The 12,945-nt window shown below is 45.0% G+C and overlaps 1 protein-coding gene across 1 annotated transcript in view; it reads right to left on the bottom strand.

Moving 5' to 3' along the window:
* Positions 1 to 12,945, bottom strand: part of PIK3C3 (phosphatidylinositol 3-kinase catalytic subunit type 3) — a 389,362-nt gene that overhangs the window by 215,262 nt on the left and 161,155 nt on the right. The window contains exon 17 of the mRNA XM_082248227.1: positions 3,330 to 3,458. Within this exon, the coding sequence (XP_082104353.1) occupies positions 3,330 to 3,458 (129 nt within the window). The remainder of the gene's footprint in view (positions 1 to 3,329; positions 3,459 to 12,945) is intronic.

Here is a 12,945-nt window from a genome sequence, read left to right as displayed (position 1 = left end):
TCTGCTGCTGGAGGGTCTATTGATGCTTTCTGTGGGGAGATCTGTTGTGGCTGCCAGGGGTCTATTTTTGCTGGGGGGGTCTATTTTTGTTGGCTGCAGGGGATCTATTGGGAGGTTTACTGTTGCTGCTGGGGAATCATCTATTTTGTTGCTGGGGAGGTCAGTTGTTGCTGGGCGGGGGGGGGGGGGGGGTTGTGTGGTCTACTGTTGAGGGAACAGTCTATTGTAGCTGTCTGCTGGAGGGTCTATTGATGCTTTCTGTGGGGAGATCTGTTGTGGCTGCCAGGGGTCTATTTTTGTTGGCTGCAGGGGATCTATTGGGAGGTTTACTGTTGCTCTACTGTAGCTGTCTGCTGGAGGGTCTATTGATGCTTTCTGTGGGGTGATCTGTTGTGGCTGCCAGGGGTCTATTGTTGCTGGGGGGTCTACTTTTGTTGGCTGCAGGGGATCTATTGGGAGGTTTACTGTTGCTGCTGGGGAACCATCTATTTTGTTGCTGGGGAGGTCAGTTGTTGCTGGGCGGGGGGGGGGGTTGTGTGGTCTACTGTAGAGGGAACAGTCTACTGTAGCTGTCTGCTGGAGGGTCTATTGATGCTTTCTGTGGGGAGATCTGTTGTGGCTGCCAGGGGTCTATAGTTGCTGGGGGGGGTGTCTATTTTTGTTGGCTGCAGGGGATCTATTTTACTGCTTTTATTGTTGTTACAAGTTCCATACAAATGACTTAGTACCACAAATGGTACTTGGTTCTGTTTTCTTTAAAAGAGGCAGTACTGGGAGGTGGGTATGCGGTGGAACCAAGGAAAAATGCTCCAAAAAGGGAGAGTTCCTGCACCTATTCTATGGGGAAAAAAATCCCTGTAATTATGTATTAAAGTACATTGGTGATCGAAAGTTTGGGCACCCCAGGTAAAAATTTGTATTAATGTGCATAAAGAAGCCAAGGAATGATGGAAAAATCTCCAAAAGGCATCAAATTACAGATTAGACATTCTTATAATATGCCAACAAAAGTTCGATTTCATTTCCATCATTGACACTTTCAAAATTACAGAAAACAAAAAAAAAAATGGCGTCTGCAAAAGTTTGGGCACCCTGCAGAATTTATATGAAGCCAAGCAAATTAAACTTTTTTGCTACATTCTAGGTAACGGGCAACAATGGAGATTCTGCTGGAGTAAGATGGATCCTCTTTTATGGCATCAACAGGTAGGCATAAGCTGCAGAGATCTCACTGGTGATGTTCTGACGGAGCAGCCGTGTCAGACATAAGTGAGCAATCGAACGAATGAATTGATTGCAGGACAGGTGATGTAGTGTTGCAATTAAAACCTCATTTGCTAATGGTGGTTGGAGACCAATAACCTCAATCGTCTGGGTGTTAATTGTATTTTTTGCACAGATAAATACAAACAGTTTGTTTTCTGCTCAGAGTAAGTAACAGCTCTGTGACAGTGGAGATTAATTCAGATCTCAGGGTTACGTGGCCTCTCTCTATCACACACTGTGTGGGTACACACAACAATTAAGGGGGGCAAGATAGAAATATAGAAGTCAACACTTCTGTATAAGTTTAGGAGTCGTCATTATATTTCTTGCTTCCCTACGTAAAGAGTCGCCAATGAAGTCTCTAGGTCAGTGATGATGAACCTTGGCACCCCAGATGTTTTGGAACTATATTTCCCATAATGCTCATGTACTCTGAAGTTTGGTTGAGCATTATGGGAAATGTAGTTCCAAAACATCTGGGGTGCCAAGGTTCGCCATCACTGCTATAAGTTTACATATTGAGGACAGCCTAGCCCCAGGTCTTTACAAAGCTGGCTTTCTGCACATGGGCACAGTAATGGTGGAACTGAAAAGGGCCCCCCCAAACTGATGTTCTTGCCTTTTGTAACATTAACCTCTTAATGCTGGTGCCTCCCAGCCCTTTAAGAGGTTTCTAATGCCGGGGCGGGATTTCTGATCGTGTGACCACCGTGATTGGCTGTAATGGTGTGGGGGATATTTTCTTTGCACACTTTGGGCCCCTTAGTACCAATTGAGCATCGTTTAAACACCACGGCCTACCTGGGTATTGTTGCTGACCATGTCAATCCCTTTATGACTACAGTGTACTAATCTTCTGATGGCTCCTTCCAGCAGGATAATGCCCCATGTCACAAAGCTCCAATCATCTCACCACTGGTTTCTTCACCATGACAATGAGGTCACTGTACTCCGATGGCCTCCACACTCACCACATCTCATCCAATAAAGCACCTTTGGGATGTGGTGGAACGGTTTGCATCATGGATGTACAGCCGACAAATCTGCAGCAACTGCGTGATGCTTTTATATCAATATGGACCAAAATCTCTAAAGAATGTTTCTAACACCTTGTAGAATCGATACCATGAAGAATGAAGACAGTTCTGAAGGCAAAAGGGGGGTCCAACCCGGTGCTCTATCAGAAAACCCTACCCCATCAGATTTCCCTACCTACGTCGTTTCCGTTGCAGGTTCGACATGCACCAGCTGTAGCCATGTCACACGTCCTACTGAGCATGCGCGGAATAGGTAATTTTGATAACATCGTAAGGGGGTGAGGCAAAAGTCCTAATGCGCATGAGCGGGCGCATGCGCACCAACAGATCGGGTAGCGGCATCTCTTATAACAAACATCCATCCGATCTCCATGGCATACACTGCGCCGAGCCGACAATGGGACAATCCTATTCCCTACCCACACGCGCACGCCCACTGTCTCATTGTCGGGTCGGCGCAGTGTGGGGCATGGAGATCGGATTGTCGGTGCAGTGTCGGCTCGGCGCAGTGTCGGGTCAGCGCAGTGTATGCCATGGAGATCGGATGGATGTTTGTTATCAGAGATCCGCTGCCCGACCCGTTGGTGCGCATGCGCCAGCACACTAGGACTTTTTCCTGACCCCTTATGATGTTATCAAAATGCCCTACCTATTCTGCGCATGCGCATTATGACTTGTAACACGGCTACAGCTGATTCATGACAAAGACACAGCTGATCCACACCGGAAATGACGGAGGCATAGAATTCTGATAGGGTATGGTATTCTGACAGAACACCGGTACTAGCAAGGTGTACCTAATAAAGTGGCCAGTGAGTGTATAAAATCACTTCCATACAGATTCCCTCTGCGAATGGACACAGAAAAACAAACAGCTATTCATTCAATATAACAAAAGGTAGGAATCTGATACAAAGTTTGTTACAATCCCTTCAATGTACAGAGATCACCCAGAGGGGAATGTTTTTTTCTCAACAAAAGTGGAGTTACGCTTTAAAAAAAAGAAAAAAAAGTGCAGTCTGATACCTTATCCATCAAGGAAATGATCTGAAGAATAAGCTGATCCTGGCGGAGGTCATCTCCATGTTTGAATATAACAGGATATTTCCCCCCATCTTCAGTCTTGAAATACAATTTTGCTGGCATGAGGGCACTCTGCAAATAGAGAACAAAAAACGGGTTAAAGGGAATCTATAAATAATTCATTGTTTTTAAAGTCTATACAATTTAAACAGAAGCTTCAGTCAGGTCTGCAAAAATTTAAAGTCAGAAGATACAAAAACTGGAGGAGGAGAATTTCCCATGGAATTGCCATCGTGATCCAACCGGAAGTGGGAGTGGATACCTGTCAAAATGGGGTACTTGCTCCCACCCCCCCTTCAAAAAAAATATATATATTCCAAATATAGCAGCGGAATGGGGCAGGAGGAGGAAGAGCAGAACCTCCTTTTGGATGAAGTTCCACTTTAAACTGATTTCTTTATATATCTTTTTTTTGTGGTGCATGTAAAAAACTTTGTATATAACTATTACAGGGTTTCACTTATGACAAAGGATGCACAGAGCGCTACAAGTTTTTCAAAAAAGACAGCAGTTTGCTTTCTGGTGCTCTCTCTCAGACAGAAACCCCTTGTCTTTCCAGTGAATCAATCTGTTCCACATGTAATTGCAGTTTGAACATTGAGCTCTGTACTACGGATCGACCGATTATCGGCAACACCGAAATATCGGGGGCCGATATGCACTTTCCTTGATATATCGGAATCGGCCCCTGAGGTTACCGATATTGCCAATATGCTGTACTGGAGTGATGCCTGCAGCTAGAGGCATCACCCCGGTACCGGCGTCCATAGCCGACGGTCGGCTGACTTGTAATGACAACCGATACAGCTGAGAAGCGCTCGGCTGTCATTACAAGGAGCGGGAGGGGACGCCCCCCTCCCGCCGCCTTTTGCGGCTCACCCGTGTCTTCCGTCCCACCGAGAGGCATCCTACCTCTACCGCCGAAGAGAAGACCCGGGTCTCCATGTAAAAAACTTGGCGCCGAATAAAAAAAAAAACTGACAGCATTCAAAACAGCCAAATTTGGCATTTTGAATGCTTTTCGGTGCCGAGGAGGGGTTTGGGGTCTTTTAGACCCCCAGATCCCTCCACAAGGAGTACCTTTTATAAAAAAAAAAAAAAAAATATCCGATGACCAAAATATCGGTATCAGTATCAGCATTAAAAAGATGATATCGGTCGATCACTACTCTGTACACAATACGTTTTTAGAATAGCAGATAAGCATAGTTTGGAAAACATGGAAAATAATTCCTGAGTTTGATCAATGGAGACAAAATTAAAATACAAAATATTTACCAGCCTGAAAAATAAATTGTATTTTTAGTCTTGAATATAGTAGAGAGAAATTGTATGAAGAACCACTAAAAAATACTAGTGATGCACTGAAATTTCGGCGGCCGAAAATAGGGTTTTCACCTAAGGAAAAAAAAAGTGTAGATAATGGCTGCCGAAAACACCAGCGATTTTGCTCCGATTTTGGTGCGATTTTACCTTGCTTATGGTGTGTTTTTCATAGTTCACGTGACTCAAAAATGCTTAAAAAACATAACACGGTGCATTTTTGATGTGTTCTTGCTTTGTTTTCAATGCATTTCAATGGGGAGTGCGTTTTAGGTGGGGTCTGCCAAATATGCACCAAAAATGCAGCAAGTGGGATTTTTAATACCGCTTCAAAGGTGCCGATAATGGCCCGGAAATAAATTCCTAGTCATTTAAATTCATGATATTAATTAAAAAGTCAAATATAATACAAATATTTATAAAAATAATGGGATTTTTGTGTTTACCGTAAAATCCATTTTGAGTTCATCGACGGACACAGTGCTCCATAGATCATAACTACTGGGTTATATTACATCCTCCAGGAGTAGGACTAGGCAGAACAAAAAACACCTGGCTACGCCCGTGGGCCGTCCTCAGCTGGTATATAACTCCCCTCTCCACTCCACTCCAGGTAATCAGTTCAATGGCAAGCAGTATTAGAAATATCAGATCTCCACAGAAGGGTGGTTGCTGTGTCCGTTGATGAACTCAGAGAAATGGATTTTACGGTAAGTACAAAAATCCCATTTTCTCTTTCGTTCATTGACACAGCGCTCCGTAAATCTTGACTACTGGGATGTCCAAAAGCAGTGCAAAAAGGAAAATGGAGGGGGGGGGGGGGGATAATCCAAGGCTAAACATAAGAGCCCTTAACCAGGACACAGGAGCCTTAACTTGGTCACAGGAGCACCGTCTGAAAAACAGTTAAAGAAAAACACCCCTCAAGAGGGAACAGCCCCTCTTAAACAGCAGCCTGCAAAACTTTGCGGCCAAAAGAAGAATCCGCAGATGCCAAAGTATCTACCTTATAGAATTTTGTGAAGGTATGCACCAATGACCAAGTGGCCGCCTTGAAAACTTGTGATATTGATGCCTGATGATGGAAGAAGCACTCAGTAGAATGCACCCTGACAGGGAAAATGGAAGCTGTCCTTTAATGGAATAGGCCTGAGTCACAGTCTGTCCGATCCATCTGGCGATGGTAGCCAAAGAAGTGGCCAGCCCCTTTCTTGGTCCATCCGTAACCACAAAAAGCGAGTTTGACCTCTGAAAGGACTCAGTATCTGCCAGATACACCCGAATCACACAAACCACATCCAAGGTATGCAAAGCAAATTCCTTGGGATAAGCCGGCTTGGGACACAAGGAAGGCAACACAATGTCCTCATTATAATGGAAGTCAGAGACAACTTTGGGCAAGAATGATGGACAGGGACAAATAACCACTTTATCCCTATGGACCACTAAATAGGGACTGCGACAGGATAATGCCGCCAACACACTGCAGGCCAAGGTAATAACCACCAAGAATGTCACCTTCTGGGATAACGTAGGAAAAGGAATCTCCCAAATATTCTCAAATAGAGGTTTCTAAAGAACCGAAAGTACTAAATTTAAATCCCATGGTGGCAAAGGAGACACTACAGGTGGAGCCACGTGTCAAACCCCCTGAATGAGGGTACGAACTAAAGAGTGCGTGGCTAAGGGTGGCTGAAAGAAGATTGCCAGGACAGACACCTCGCCCTTGATGGTACTCAAGGCCAACCTTTGATCAACACCCTATTGAAGAAAGGTTAAGAGCCGAGCAACAGAAAAGGATCAAGGATGAGCGCCAATCGACTCCAAGAAATGTACGCTTTCCACGTACGATGGTATATCTTGCTGGAAGACGACTTCTTCGCCTTCAAAATTAGTAGGGATCACTGATCTAGATAGCCCTCTAATTCCTCAGTACCTGGCTTTAAATATCCAAGCCATTAAAACCAGTGACTACAAAGCAGGATGGTAGATCAGCCCTTGGGACAACTGGTTTTCTCTGAAAGGAAGCCCCCAAGGGACGTTTTTGGCCACCAGACTGATCGGAAGATCCCCGTCCTTGATTGCTCGCAGGAATTGCGGAAGAAGCCTGAGCCAAGGATGATACTGGCTTTACCGTGGCCATTGGATGCCTGCCAAAGGAACCTGTGATCTCGCCACGAACCTCGGTATCCTCCTCTAGAGCCGAACCTGCTAAAGGAGCTGCATCAAAAAAGCAAAGGGATTTCCAGTCACTACTTACCAACCAGCTAGCAACCAGCCAAATTGACCTATCTAACAGTATGTGTTAAAAACAGGGGTTTAGTTGCACACATTTGCAAATACATGCGTAAGCTGCAGGCCGCGACAAGGCACCCTAATATCTGCAGTCCCTAACTCTACCTTTAAAGGAGCTGCATGTAGGACTGTGCAAACAGAACTCTCTTAAAGGTGGATACTTCCAGATTCAGAACCTGTATGCAAATTGGGATAGAGAACTATCTATGTGACAGCAGCCGGTGAATCACGGCCTGTAGTTCCTGAAGTTTGTCCAGAAGACGGACCACCCTGGTCAGAATTAGAATCGGACCTAGGTAAATCAATTCCCTGGACAGGGATAGGGGGGACCTTAGGTAGTTCGGACATCACCTGAACCTTTGCAGGAATTAAATCGGCACAAGGAGACTCAGGACCTAAAAAACCTGAAAAGGACAAGCTTTGTCCCCCCTTCTGGGTACCCCCAAAAGAATCATTTCGTGGACCCCCGTGATGATCATGAAGGAGGTCAATGAGGCCAGAAACCAGCGAAGATGCCCTCAATAATGGGCGAGGGCAGAACTTCATGCTGAAGGGGTCTTGTCTGCAGGTCCGGAAAAGCTAGCTTTAGGCTTACCAGACCAAGGATGCTTGGAACCTCCCGGGGAAGATTTGAAAGATCTTTTTCCCTTATTCTCCATCCCAGAAGCATGAAAGAATTTTGCAACATCTGCCATCTGCAACAGGGCTCCTTCTCTTTCATAGACTATGGCAGGAAGGTACTCTCCCCCCCCCCCGTGATACTCTTAATGATGTCATCCAGGGTAGCGCCAAACAGGCAATCGCCTTAAAGGAAAATGGCCCCCGTGACATCGGGCTACACAAACATGGCCACCAGCTGGAGACCAGCCAGACTAAGGGAAAACAGCCCCTGTGACATCATCGGGCTACACAAACATGGCCGCCAACCAGAGAGCAGCCAGACTAAGGGAAAATGGCTGCCATCAGCTACAGCATGCTGCCAGAATCTTCCCTGTGCCCCCTGCAACACTGCACCCTCTGCAAGGGGACCCCCTCCTGAAGGTAGGACACATGTTAGGGGAGACTCCACTGCACGCTCTGCACCGGTTTCTGCACTGGGACCCCCCTGCACTATACCCACACTGCAAACCGTGGGGCATGCACCTAGGGACCTCCTACACTGGGACCCCTCCACACTACCAGGGCAGGACACACACTATCCCAGGACCCTTACAGAGTGGGGATAGTGGGGGAGACCCCACGGGGTCTCTGCTGCATCCTCTGCCCTGGGACCCCCACCAGACTCCAGGTCCAGACGGGGGGGGGGGAATTGGGGGAAGCCCAGCTCACTGAGGGATTTTTAAGGATGGGAGGAGGGAACCTGCAGGCAGGTCTGACCGTCCCAGGAGGTTACCCACGTCCACCGCAAAAAAAACAAAAGGGAAGAGGGGGGACTGTACTTACTCTTCCATGGTACGGGTAATGCTCCAGAAAGAATCCTCGCCACCAAAGTAGGGAAGCTGTCAGCCAAGGGACCACTGCAACCTCAGACCCTGCGAGACGTTTAACTCGCGGGTCAGCCTCTGTCTATGAGGCTATGTCGTGGCCGACCTAGCATGTAGCTGCAGTCTGCACACGCTCGCTGGCTGGGCTTGGGGGACACCTAGATCTAGATTTTTCCAGCCCGGCAGTCGATTGTAGATCTCCCGAGAGAAAAAACAAAAAAGGTGTAAGGAAGGAGAAAACAATTGCTAGGACCAGAGTTCCCAGCCGGGAGCCTAGGTCCTTACTCCTGACTAGACAGATTAAAACTGATTACCTAGAGCAGAGAGGGGGGTTATATACCAAGCTGAGGACAGTCCATGGACGTAGCCAGGTGTTTGTTGTTCTGCCTCGTCCTACTCCTGGAGGAGGCAATATAACCCAGTAGTTATGATTTATGGAGCGTTGTGTTCGTCGATGAATGAAAGATAAATGCATATTTTTTTAAAAACAGTAAATTTCCATTTCGGCCAAGTCCATCCTGAGTTTTCGGTGCCAAAATTTTAATTTCGGTGCACCACTATAAAATACAATGGAAATGAAAGAAGAAATAGAAAAAAACGTTTAGAAAAAACAAAAAAAGGCATACAAAAATGGAAAAAGAAAGAAAAATAAACATACCACCATTTACAAAGTAGATAAAAAAACATACTATGTATGGAAGAGAAAGATTCAAGTTCTGGACCTTAGGTGTAGGATATACACCCTAATAAGTTCCTACGGTACATCTCCAACACCCTGTATTTCTTGCCTCAGTGCAGCTCTCTGGACATTGCCAACAAATCCCAGCTGAGCGTACAGCTTGGGTCTGGGACCTAAAGGGGGCTCCAGGGGGACACAGGTCAATCTGAAGACTAACACAGGTACTTGCAGAAAGAGCTCATCACTGTTGTTACCATAGACATTATATTGGAGTTTTACCACTTCTATGTAGAGGTGCATCAAAAGTAAATTTTGGTTTAGAAACCGAAAATTCAGGATGCCCTTGGCCGAAACCGACCGTTTTTTTTTTTTTTATATATATATATTTTTTTATATGTGCTGCTGTAGCCCATCTCCCATATTATGTTCTCCTCCAACTGGTTTTCTGTTATTAATTTGAATATTCTTTGCCCAGGTTCATCATCTTATTCTCCAGTGATTCCTCTCATCTTCTTCGATAATAACTCCTTCACCATATGTAACTTCCAAAGTAAGTACCCATCATATAGGTCCTAATATGTCCATACCATTAGCAACTTCCCAAGTGAGTATCTATTGTATAGATCCTACAAGTCCGTACAACTGTTCTGGTTATACCACATACCCATATGTTATTCCATCTATGTCTTATCCAAATTATCCTTATGTTTATTTTTATTTTTACTTCCATATTCATTTTTCTTTATTTTTATTTTTTATTTTTATTTTTATTATTAATATTATTATTATTATTGTTATTATTTTATTGCTATTTTTCATTTTTATTTTTGTCCTATTTTTATTTCTATTTTTATTTGCATTTTAATTATTTGTATTTTCATTTTTATTTTTATATTTATTTATATAATTTTATCATTATTGTTATCCTTTTTTCTATCTTTTTTTTCCAATTAATTAAGAGAACCATTTGTCCATTTTTGATTGATCTCCATGTCATCCCACTTAGTTACACATTGCCTTTTAGGTTGTCCTTGCTCCCTCTCACTTGTCCTCTCCAGTAGTGAACAGTCTATTTCTAGCTTTCATACTGTTCTCTGCCTTTCACACATCTCCGTGGCACTGTGCTGTGTTTTGTATTGTTCGTATTGTCCCTGCTGAGCCACCGTAATTAACCTCTCCGAACTACTGGCTTATAAGCCCATACCCAAAATGGCCCCTGCTAGGCCTGAAGAAGGAGCGCATGCTCCGCAACACGTCGCCGTTCGATTGCGCAGTGTCTCCAGGAAGTGACATCACGGCCCTCCTACCTACGGACCCACGCTGCTAAACCACCACCGAGCGATCAGCGCGTCCCCCGCCAGGAGACTGCAGCTCATCCCCTACAGCACCAGCTCCGTCAGGATCACGGAAGGACCCCCTGAATGGACACTGCCTGAACCCACCACTCTTTTGAGATGCCTGTTTTTACTGTACTCTTGTGAGTAGAACTCTTTTAAAATTGTGATTAAAATTCTGCATTGCTACACTTAGATCGGCGCCCGGTCTTCTCTTTTTCTTTGCTTGAATCCACACAGGGTAACTTCATCCTTCACTGGAGGCGGCCATCAAAGTGCATAGCAACTCCACTGGACTTTCTTCTCATTTAAACCAACCATGGTCACATCTGCCCAATGCATAGACTACTGCAGCAGTTCTGACACTCTGCACCAATTTCTCCCCTTCTCTATATTTTTATATACACTGCTCAAAAAAATTAAAGGAACCATTTTTAATCAGAGTATAGTATCAAGTGAATTGAACTCCCGGGATATTGATCTGGTCAGTTAAGTAGCAGAGGGGGTGGTTATTCAGTTTAAACTGTTTAGGTGTTAATGAACTTAACAGGTGTACTAGATGGGCAACAATGTCACGATCTCTAAAACAGGAATGGTTTACAAGTGGAGGCCACTGATTTTTTTTTTTCCCCTACTCATCTTTTCTGACTGTTTTTCTCTAGTTTTGCATTTGGCCAGGGTCAGTGTCCCTACTGGTAACATGAGGCGATACCTGGACCCTATAGAAGTCGCACAGGCAGTCCAACTCCTCTAGGATGGCAAATCAATACATGCCATTGCCAGAAGGTTTGCTGTGTTTTCCAGCACAGTCTCAAGAGCATGGAGGAGATTCCAGTAACGGAGTTTCTCTAGGAGAGCTGGGCAGGGCTGTGGAAGGTCATTAATCCATCAGCAGGACCGGTATCTGCTCCTTTGTGCAGGGAGGAACAGGATGAGCGCTGCCAGAGACCTACAAAATGACCTCCAGCAGGCCACTGGTGTGAATGTCTCTGACCAAACAATCAGAAACAGACTTCATGAGGGTGGCCTGAGGGCCCAACGTCCTCTAGTGGGCCCAGTGCTCACTGCCCAGCACTGTGGAGATGGATTGGCATTTGCCATTGAACACCAGAATTGGCAGGTCCACCACTGGTGCCCTGTGCTTTTCACAGATAAGAGCAGGTCTACCCTGAGCACATGTGACAGACGTGAAAGGGTCTGGAGAAGCCATGGAGAACGTTATGATGCATGTAACATCATTGAGCATGACCGGTTTGCTTTGGTGGTGGGTCGGTGATGGTCTGGGGAGACATATCCATGGAGGGACGCACAGACCTCTACAGGCTAGACAATGGCACCCTGAATGTCATTAGGTATAGGGATGAAATCCTTAGACCCATTGTCACACCCTACACTGTTGCAGGGGGTCCTGGGTTCCTCCTGGTGCATGACTATGCCCGACCGCATGTAAGGAGAGTATGCAGCCAGTTCCTGGAGAATAAAGGAATTGATACCATTGAATGGCCCCCACGCTCGCCTGACCTAAATCCAATAGAACACCTCTGGGACATCCGGATCCATGCTTGCCCTACTGAAAGAACAGTGCTCTGCGTTGTTTACATAGGCAGATTGCAGTTCTGGCTCTCTGCCTAAGGATCAGCGGGTGCCGGTGGACATTGAGTCCGCGGTACCCACAGGTCAGCTCCTGCTGTGTATAATCATAGCGGGTGCAGATCGCCGGTGGCGTAAATGCACGCCTCAGACCCGGCATTGCAGGATCAGTGGGACAATAATGTCTGTACACTTTTGTTTGATATATATTTTTATGTTTATTCAATAAAATTACTCTTTTTATATTAATATTTTATGGTCTGTTTCCTATAGTCCAACGCAGATCTTCTCTGCGTACAAATTGGAACGTGTACGTTTAGTGGACAGGACAGACCTGGCTTTTCTATATAGCCATATACATACTGGAATACTTAATTCCAAAGAGTTTCTATATGTAAGTTATACAGTCAGCAAGCAGTGAATTATTATTATGAATTTAAATGAATATGAATTCATTGTCAGTCATTAACGACACCTTTGGTGCAAGAAAGGCTCAAGAAAAATGCATCCCTTTAAATTCTATGCATTTCTTCACACTGGTCAGTTGCACTTCCGTTCGGTTGTTAAAAATCTTGCTTGCTGCACTTCTGGTCAGTTAAAAAAAAAAAATAAACCACACCAAAAACACACCTCCCCGTTGAAATGCATTGAAAACAAAGCAAGAACGCATCAATAACACACCCATGTTACGTTTTTTGATGTGGTTTTTCAGTCACATGACCTATAAAAACCACACCATCAGCACAGTAAAATTGTGGTAAATTCATGGCGTTTTTGGTGCCATTATTGGCAAAATGCCGAAAGCACAATTTCTGGCCAATATATTTCGGCTGCTGAAATTTCGGTGCATCTCT

Source organism: Pelophylax lessonae (assembly GCF_965119305.1).
Source record: "Pelophylax lessonae genome assembly, chromosome: 1".
NCBI lineage: Eukaryota > Metazoa > Chordata > Amphibia > Anura > Ranidae > Pelophylax > Pelophylax lessonae.
This window is presented reverse-complemented; position numbering and strand designations above follow the sequence as displayed.